At 53.8% G+C, this 8324-nt stretch overlaps 2 protein-coding genes across 10 annotated transcripts in view; one reads left to right on the top strand and one right to left on the bottom strand.

Moving 5' to 3' along the window:
• Positions 1 to 4420, top strand: part of Dscaml1 (Down syndrome cell adhesion molecule like 1) — a 244295-nt gene extending 239875 nt beyond the window's left edge. Inside the window, exon 34 of the mRNA XM_013009493.1 lies at positions 4343 to 4420. Within this exon, the coding sequence (XP_012864947.1) occupies positions 4343 to 4420 (78 nt within the window). The remainder of the gene's footprint in view (positions 1 to 4342) is intronic.
• The window catches only part of Cep164 (centrosomal protein 164kDa), a 62022-nt gene continuing 57070 nt past the window's right edge, over positions 3373 to 8324 (bottom strand). For 8 of the 9 annotated variants that reach the window (XM_013009868.1, XM_013009867.1, XM_013009870.1 and 5 more), the window contains 6 exons: positions 7799 to 7906; positions 7460 to 7571; positions 6671 to 7024; positions 5814 to 5880; positions 4840 to 4962; positions 3373 to 4713 (listed from right to left, as the gene is read on the bottom strand). In XM_013009868.1, the coding sequence (XP_012865322.1) occupies positions 4620 to 4713; positions 4840 to 4962; positions 5814 to 5880; positions 6671 to 7024; positions 7460 to 7571; positions 7799 to 7906 (858 nt within the window). In that variant the 3' untranslated portion in view covers positions 3373 to 4619. The remainder of the gene's footprint in view (positions 4714 to 4839; positions 4963 to 5813; positions 5881 to 6670; positions 7025 to 7459; positions 7572 to 7798; positions 7907 to 8324) is intronic. The other variant, XM_013009873.1, reaches the window with a different exon arrangement.

The raw sequence follows: 8324 nt of genomic DNA, 5'->3' as shown, positions 1-8324 counted from the left end.
TGGCTCAGTGGTAGAGCGCTTGCCTTGCATGCCTGAGGCCCTGGGTTCGATTCCTCAGCACCACATAAGCAAAAACAAAAAAGCTGGAAGTGGCGTTGTGGCTCGAGTGGTAGAGCGCTAGCCTTGAGCTGAAGAGCTGAGGGACAGTGCCCAGGCCCAGAGTTCAGGCCCCACGACCGGACCCCCAAAAAAAAACCCACAGCTAAACTAAGGGGCCTCAAACCTAGCTGCCCAAGACATTCACTGAGAGAGCCCAGTTAAAAAATACAAAAGCCTGGGTGCCACCAACCCTAGCTAAATCAGAATGCGTTGGCAGACTGCCCAGGAGATATGTTTATATTTGTGTTATGGAAAGAAGATACACACTATTCAATTTACCATTACAACCATTTTAAAAGGTATGATTCAGAAGCATTAAGTGCACTCACCTTGCAAAGAAATCCATGACCACAATCCATTTCTGTATCATCCCAAACAAACTCTGTACCCCCATACCACCACCATCCTGTAACTCTGCCATCAACAACTCTTGTCTCTCCCCCAGATCCTGACAATCAATCTTCTCCTTTCTGTCCCTCTGGTGTGGCCTGTTCTAGGCACCTCATAAAGTGAGATTGTACAGTTCAACCCTTCTGCATGTACCGTACTTCACTTAGCAGAATGTCTTCTTCAAACTTCATCTATGTTGCAGCTGATACCGTAATTTCCTATTTGACAATATTTCTATAAAATATATTACATTTCATGTATGTAGTATATTACATATATCAGTGTATATGAATGATTATTTGGTTATGTTGAAATTAATAATATATTGTGCATCATGTTATATCATATATGTTACATATATCATATGTCTATTATATAGTTATACACACACACATATGCTCTATCTTTTGACTGCTCTGAACACGGTGGTTGAAGTCTGAGTTGCTTACGGTTCTGTTGAGCTGCTGAATTGTGGTATAATTCTGTTTAACCTTTTGAGGAATTGCCAAATTGCTTTCAACCGATCACCTGTACTTTGAGCACTCATGATGATGCCCAAGCATTTGTTCATCTGCCAAATACCCCAGAGCCCTTGCCATGGTACCGAGCTAAGCTCTGGAGATGCCAAGGCCCTGTGGGTCTCCCCAGCCCTCACTGGTGTATGCAGAAACCGGCAGAGGCCTAAGGAGGGAAGCAGGAGTTGAAGTGGACACAGCAGTGGCTGGGAAGAAGCTCTAGGCCCCCAACTTCTAGATGGGCTCCGAGACCGTGCACTGCCCAGTGGATTGTGGCCCAAGGGATGTATGCTACTTCCAGGCCCAGCTCCCAAAGATCTCCCTGGACACCGTCTGCTCTCTCCAGCTGGGTGCGAATGCCCACGGGCAGCTCGGCAGGTAGCTGGTGAAGGTGGCCACGCTTCCTTTGACCTGGGCTCCTGCACGGCCGTTCAGTGGTAGGACCCTCACCAGAGCTAACTGGACTTCATATGAGCAAGAAATAAACTTTCAATGTCTGAAGCCACTGCAGGGGGGGGCGTGGTCATTAGCCGGCATCTACTTCACTTCTGCAGATGAGTGGTCCTCTCTTGGGAGCCAGGTGCAGCCTCTTTCCCGCAAGCCACAACCCCCTCCCCCTCCCCTACACACATCCCAGCACGGGCAAAGGGTTGGGGGAGAGCTGTGGTGAGCTCCCAGGGCCCCCGTGTCCATAGGACGGGAGAGCCGCCTCGAGGCAGGCCTCTGTCCTTCTGTCCGGAACTGTCGGTTTGCGCTCCTGGGGTTCAAATGTGCCCCCCCACCCCCGATAATTCATGCAAGGGAAAATTAACTGCAGATGCCATGTGAGTAGGGTCTGGAGGCGGGCCATGAGGTGGACAACCCCCATGGCGCCTGTGGCCTTAGGAGACACCAGAGCTGGCCCACTGCTGTCTCACCAGGTGATGCCCTCTGCCATTATGAGACTGCAAGAAGGCCCATACTAGATGCCGGTGGAGGCTGGTGCTGCACTCGTTTGGACTTGCCAAAATCATGAGCAAACCAATGCTTGTGTGTAAATGAGTCTCGGGTGTGATGCCAGAAACCAGGCCAAGAGGACAGTGGAGGTGTCTCACCGCTGACAGCTCAGCCAGCAAAGCCCACCTCCCCCCGGCCTGCCCAACTTCCACCCCAAAGGCTGCTGCCGCAGCTCCCCCAAGACCCCAAAAACAAATCTCATTCCAACCCCCTCTTCCCCACAGCAGCCCCCACATTGTTCTTAGCTAACCAACTCGCCAGGGTGAAGAGTGCCTGACTCATCAACCAGGAGCATAAAGCACGTTGCGGCTGCAAGGATCAACGTGGGCAGGGGCGATGGCCAGACACCACGCCCTGCTCCGCATCGCCTTCCGGGACAGCAAAGGTCCACACCATTCTGGGCCCTTGGTCCTGCCTGTCTATGGCTACTCAGGCCCCATCGGCACCTCATTGTCAAACTGCAGAATGGAGAGGAAGGATAGGCCTGTCTTTCTCCAGGCCTCGTGCCCAGCCGGCCTGGGTCCTCTGCAGTGTGTCAGCTGTCTGTGGGCAGGCCTGACGGACAGGGCCCATACCATGCTGTGCACCAATTGCAGGACACAGTGATGGCAGATCCTCCAACTTCCAACCATCATCTCTCCACAAGCTGCTAGGACCAGCGGTCCCTTCCCAGCACCCTCCCTCCTTGACCCCCATCTGCCTCCAACTCCCCAACTCCTCAACACAGTGGAGCCTCAGAGGGGCAGGGGCGGCCACTCTGCTTCACCTGGAGGTGCATGCATGCAGACTGACCGGGGAAGTCAGGCCCAGATCCCGTCCTCCCAGGAAACTGGCATGCATATGCCTGGGCTGGCCTCAAACTATGATTCTTCCTCAATCAACCTCCCAGGTCGCCCTTTGCATGTTTTAAATTGGTTTTCATATATAAATCTATGAAGCGTGCTCATCTCAGTTGGTTCTAGTAATTTTGTTTTTACAAATCCAAGATTGTATAACTGCTTGCACCACTGGAGTAGAAAAATAAAATAATCTAACTTTGCCCATGAAGTTTTAGGGGCAGGGGAGTGGTCTCTGGTTTATCTGCATGTCAGAAGCAGGTAACAGGACAGGGCTGGGGGAGCTTCCTGAGGCCAGCTGGCCAGGCACTCTAAGGGAGCAAGGATGGAGCAGAGTTCTACGCTTCCAAGTCAACTTGGTTTCTGCTCCTCTACAAAAATGGAGCTGAAAGTGCCCCTATCAATATCTACATTGTTGGAATCGGATACCCAGGAAGGTGTTTGTGAACAGTACATCCTCCTTCCTCCCTCCTTCTCGGAAGGAAGCGTTCCGAAAGCGAAGCCAGTCACCGGCGCTGCCTTGTACAGAGCAGGCCTGCAGATTTAATTGATGCAGAAACACAGGGTTGTCACCAGAGTTGGTTGTATCACATGAGCTATTCCCAAAGCACACAGAATAAGCCAAACAACAAAATGAATTTTTTTTTTTCTAAAAACTATCTGTGGGGGTAAAAAAAGCCAATCGGACACAGTGCCTTATTCCACGGCAAAGAAACGAGCAGAGGGGATGGTGCTTTCTGTGGGTTGGAGGGCAGAGGCAACCCTGCAGTTTTGAAGACAAGAAAAATGGGGACATTTTGTTTAAACAATAGGACAGATGTCAGAGCACATTGCCTGCCACCCGAGGAGCCTGCTGATGGGAAATGCGGCTGCAGGAAGCGGTGCCAGCCAGGCAGCAGCTCCACCTGGTACAAGACCTCCCTGCCAGCGCCAGGCCCCAGCCCAGCCCTTCCTGCCAAGCTCTGAGAGGAGGGGCAGTGAGAGGGGGCGGAGTGGCACAGGTGGAAAAGACAGGCAGAAACAGAACACAGGAACAAAATAACCAGAGCAAAGACCAGAAGCCGCACAGTTTTTCCCTATGGCTTTTTGGCTTCCTGGAGACGGGGAATGTCTGAGACCTGAGAACGGGCCAGGAGGCCCAGGGAGGAGCTACAGGCAGGACAGTGCCAATAAAGCGCAGTGTGGCAGAGGAAAAAGAGCATCCTCAGCATGGATCCGCAGCTGAGGGCTGGCCTGAGACAGTCAAGAGGAGAGACAGAGTGCTCAAGAACGGAGTCATTTTTTAAAAAGTTAAAAAAAGGAAAAAAAGAGAGGAAGGATGTGAAGCCGAGGTACTAGACAGCTGAGACAGGTCCAGGCCGGGAAGAGCCAGGTCCTAGGTGCGGACATGCCGGGAGGCCTTGTCCCACTCATCAAGGACCTCGCCTTCATGGGCCCCAAGCAGGGGCCTGAGACCAACCCATGTGTCTACAGGCAGCTCCTTGAATGTGACCCTGACTCCCAAAGGTGCTCAGATCCCAGAAGCCCCTGGGCAAGAACATGTCATCGATGTTGACCCGGGAGCTCATACCCGTCCACAGTTAAGCCCAAGACAGCCTGGTCACAGAGTACGCAGCTGTCTCCAGCCGTCACATCCGTTCCCTCCACCCCTGGACCCACCCCATGGTTCCTCTGAGTCCTGAGTGGGGCACGTGGCGAGGAGGTGGAGGAGGAGGAGGAGGAGGAGGCTTCCACGGAGGCACTTGGTGCGGGGAGGCGGCCGGCTGCCTCTGGCCCCTGGGGCTCAATAGCGATACACATTCAGTCTGTTGTTCTCGTCCAAGCCCAGCTGCAGCAGCTCCGAAGTGCCTGTTGACTTGGACACTGAGAAGAGATGTCTGGCCACAAGGTAAAGGAAAACTGTGGTAGGCAAGCACATCTAGGTGGGGGCCAGGAAAAGGTCAAAGTGGGAGGCGCAGCAAGGAGCGAAGGAGCGAAGGGGCTTGGGAGCAGCTAAAGGATACGTCTGGGGGTTGTTCTTGAAATCTTCTAGCCACTTGCGATTAGACTCAATCATCTTCTGAATGTCGGTGTTGTTCATCTCGGGGACTCGGGAATGGGGGCGCTGCAGGAGGCGGAGCTGCTCACTGGGAAGGGGGAGAAGTGGAAGAGTGAGGGGAGAGGAAAAGGACAGGCCTGGGTGTCAGAGGTAGGGGACATGCAGGAACACAGCGAGTCCATGACAGCGCCTCCTTCCTCTTCTCACAGCACTGCCCCAGCCCTCTTTAGGGTCTCTACCAATTCAGAGCTGCCTCCAAAAGGTAAGCTTCAGCGGCCAGGAGGGAAAGGGGAACTGCCTGTCCCCATCCCTCGGGCGCTTGCTGCTGACCTCGGTGCCAGGATCCCACATCTGCCTATCTCCAGCCACGTGACCAGCAAGACGCTGTGTCAACTCACACACTTGCCCAGCTTCCACTCCCAAACTGGCCCAAAGGAACAGGGGTGCACTTAGCGGGGGAGAGGCGGGGAGACAGAGATGGGGGATGTATTTGGCAAGAAATATGATGAAAGGGAAATTAGGCACAGGTTTAAATAATTGCCTGTCCGTCTCCCACATGGGGGTCCCTCTCAGCCCAGATGTTGCACAGCAGGACTTGGAGAAGGGGGCTGTGGGAAGCCAAGAGCTCGGTGGCAAAGGCAAAGGCCAGCTTCCAGGGCTGGAGGGGCGCTATGCGAGGCCAGAGTGCGAGGCCCCTCCACAGGCTGCTTCCTCCCGGGCAGCTTCCAGGTGGAGCTGGCTGCGGAGCACAGCCCACCCACACTGGATCTCAGCAGTAGGGACTTGGCTGCTCCCTGGCTTTGGACCAGCACCTAAGACCTAGGCAAGGTCTGTGGACTGGGACCTGCCTGTCCCCCCCCCAGAGCAACACAGGGCCCCCCAGCCCAGAGAAGCGTGGCTTATCATGAGGGTTCATCCCGAGCCCACAGCGACATTTACCTGACGGGCACATAGCCCATGCGGTTCTCCAGGGGCATGGAGCAGCTGCTGAGCAGCGGGATGCCAGCTGATAAGGAGAGAACAGAATTTAGAGCAGGCGAGGGGTCAGCTGGGCCAGCCGCAGTCCTGTGGACCACCACCCTGCCCCGTCATCCCGCCAATGCGCGAGGCAGCACCCTCAGCACACACACCCAAAAGCACAGAGTGAGAGACAGGTGACAGACAGGAACTGTCCTATTTATTTCTAAGCTTCATTTTTAATTTTGAGTGGGCCAAAAGAAGAGATTTTTTCACATTTTCCCTCAAATGACTGTTTTTGATGTTTCTCGCGTTCCTCAGCAAGGAATGAGACCGAGGGAGGAAGCGAGGCCCCGTGACCAGGGGAAGCCATACGGCCAAGGGATGATGAGCAGAATCCTGGATTCACACAGAAATGAGGTCAAAACCCAGGTACTTACTGAGCCTTACCATAGGTCTGTAAGATGGGGATAAATTACCACCTCAGAAAATTAGGACATGGTCTAAGTTAAAAATATGTGTATGTGTACCTGTACGTGCATATCTATGTAACTAGACACAAGATGATAGCCATTATGGTGATGACAATGGCCTTTCATGCTCTGCTGAGCTCCGGAAACCACAGTGAAGCCCAAGCAGCCCCGCCTCCACATGATGCCACAGCGCCTCGGGCTGCAGGATTCTAGCAAGGTCTCCGTTGCCAGGGACCACAGAGAGAGCCAATGGCTCAAAGTTGAGAGCAAGGTAAGAAGAAAAAAAGAGTAAAAGAGTAGGAAAGGGAAGAGGAAGAGGAGATGGCGAGGCACAGCCCAGAAACAGTGGGGCCAAGGGAGACTCACAGGGAAAATACTTGCGCCATTTCTCCAGCAGGAAGTCATCCACTGATTGAGCACTGCTGCATGAAGTGGGCCTGGGCCCAGGGCCCGGGCCCCGGGCCCAGGCCCACGGGGTGGACGTGGGTGAACTGGAGGATAGGGATGAGGCTCTAGTCAGGGAGGCATACGCAGGACTGGAGGCACTCTTGCAGGAGCGGGGTGAGAACGGAGCTGGGGAGGAGGTTAAGACAGGCACAGGCTGAGAGTTGAAGCTTCCCAGCACACCGAGGACACTGTTGAGCTCACTGCTGATCCGCTGGAGCGAGCTGCTCAGGTAATTGATCTTGTTGGAGGCAATGGGATTGGGAGTCGGGGTGTCTGGAAAGAAAGCGTCAGATGGTGAGGAAGGACTTGGCTCCAGGGCTCTGGGAAGTTAGTTGGCACTCGGCACTAGCTAGTGTCCCTCAGCCTCATGAAGGGACAGAGGGATAGCAGGGCTTCTGTGTTCCAGACAGTGCGGGGCCCAGCGGGGAGATAAGGAAGAGAGAAGACCCTGCCCGGCCTGCAGGCCAGAGAACAGAGGGCAGGGGGCAGGGGGCAGGGGGTCTCCAGGAAGCCTAGGAGAGGCATAGTCTACTGTGTTCTGCAGCACCCCAAAGGTTTTCCTTGGCCTTTTAGGCCTCATGCTACCAGCTCAGCCATCTACCCTGTAGGGCTAGGCAATGCTATTTGGACATATGTCCCCCACACTCCCCACTCTTCCCAGACACTGGAGGCTTCACCCTGCCTCTCCCTCCTCCGTCCACCACTTACCCCGAGCCAGAAAACACGATTCAGAGCTCTCACTGTTCGTATCTTCTGTGTCACTGAGGTCGAAGGTCACCTTCTTGGTGGAGGCTCCCCTCAGGGTGTCCTCATCTGAGGCCTGATGGGCAGAAGCAGCTGTTAGTGCCGTCCCTTCCCACACGCCTTCTTCCTGCTACCCTTTCTCCCTGGGGCACCGATGGGTCAGCAAACAACAGGCAGCAAGGCTGTTTCACCAGCCAAAAGGCCAAGCTGCCACCAATTCTGGGCCCTAGAGGCCCAATTCCATCTAATCCAGGACCAAGAACCCAACCCCACTCCAGGAGCAGCAGAGGGAGATGAAGCCACCTCCTCCACAAGAGAGGACTCCAGCTGATTCAACTTCTCTTCCTTCTTCTTCAGGAGGTCATGGCCTCTCCGCATGATGGACTTCATCTCATCCAATTGCTTGGTCTCCTGCAGCCAGGGAGAAGGAAAGGAGAGGTGACACACTGCGCAGACTTTGGCTCAATGCTCAGGAACAAATCACCTCAATGAGGCTGCTCGTATGAAAAAGACTACTTTGCATCAGGTCATGAGAACTAAATCAGAGGGTGTGTTACACGTTTCATACCCATGTTTCATGCCCACACCAGCCAGGAGTGGCAGCATGCCATGCAGAGAGCACAGATAAGAAAGACAGTGGCCCAAGACCAAATAATCTAATGCTGAGATACTGTTGTGTCCAAAAGATTTTCACTGATCAAATCCTCCAACCTCAGTCATACTCCACATCTGGAAAACTGCATTGTAATACATAGCAGTTGAACGTCCCTTATCCAAGATGCTTGGGATCAGAAGTGTTTCTCACTGTGGAGCTTTCCAGATGGGATTC

Source organism: Dipodomys ordii, unplaced genomic scaffold, assembly GCF_000151885.1.
Source record: "Dipodomys ordii isolate 6190 unplaced genomic scaffold, Dord_2.0 Scaffold10, whole genome shotgun sequence".
In the NCBI taxonomy this organism is placed as follows: Eukaryota; Metazoa; Chordata; class Mammalia; order Rodentia; family Heteromyidae; genus Dipodomys; species Dipodomys ordii.
The sequence above is the reverse complement of the archived record's forward strand: the minus strand, read 5'-3'. Positions and strand labels throughout refer to the sequence as shown.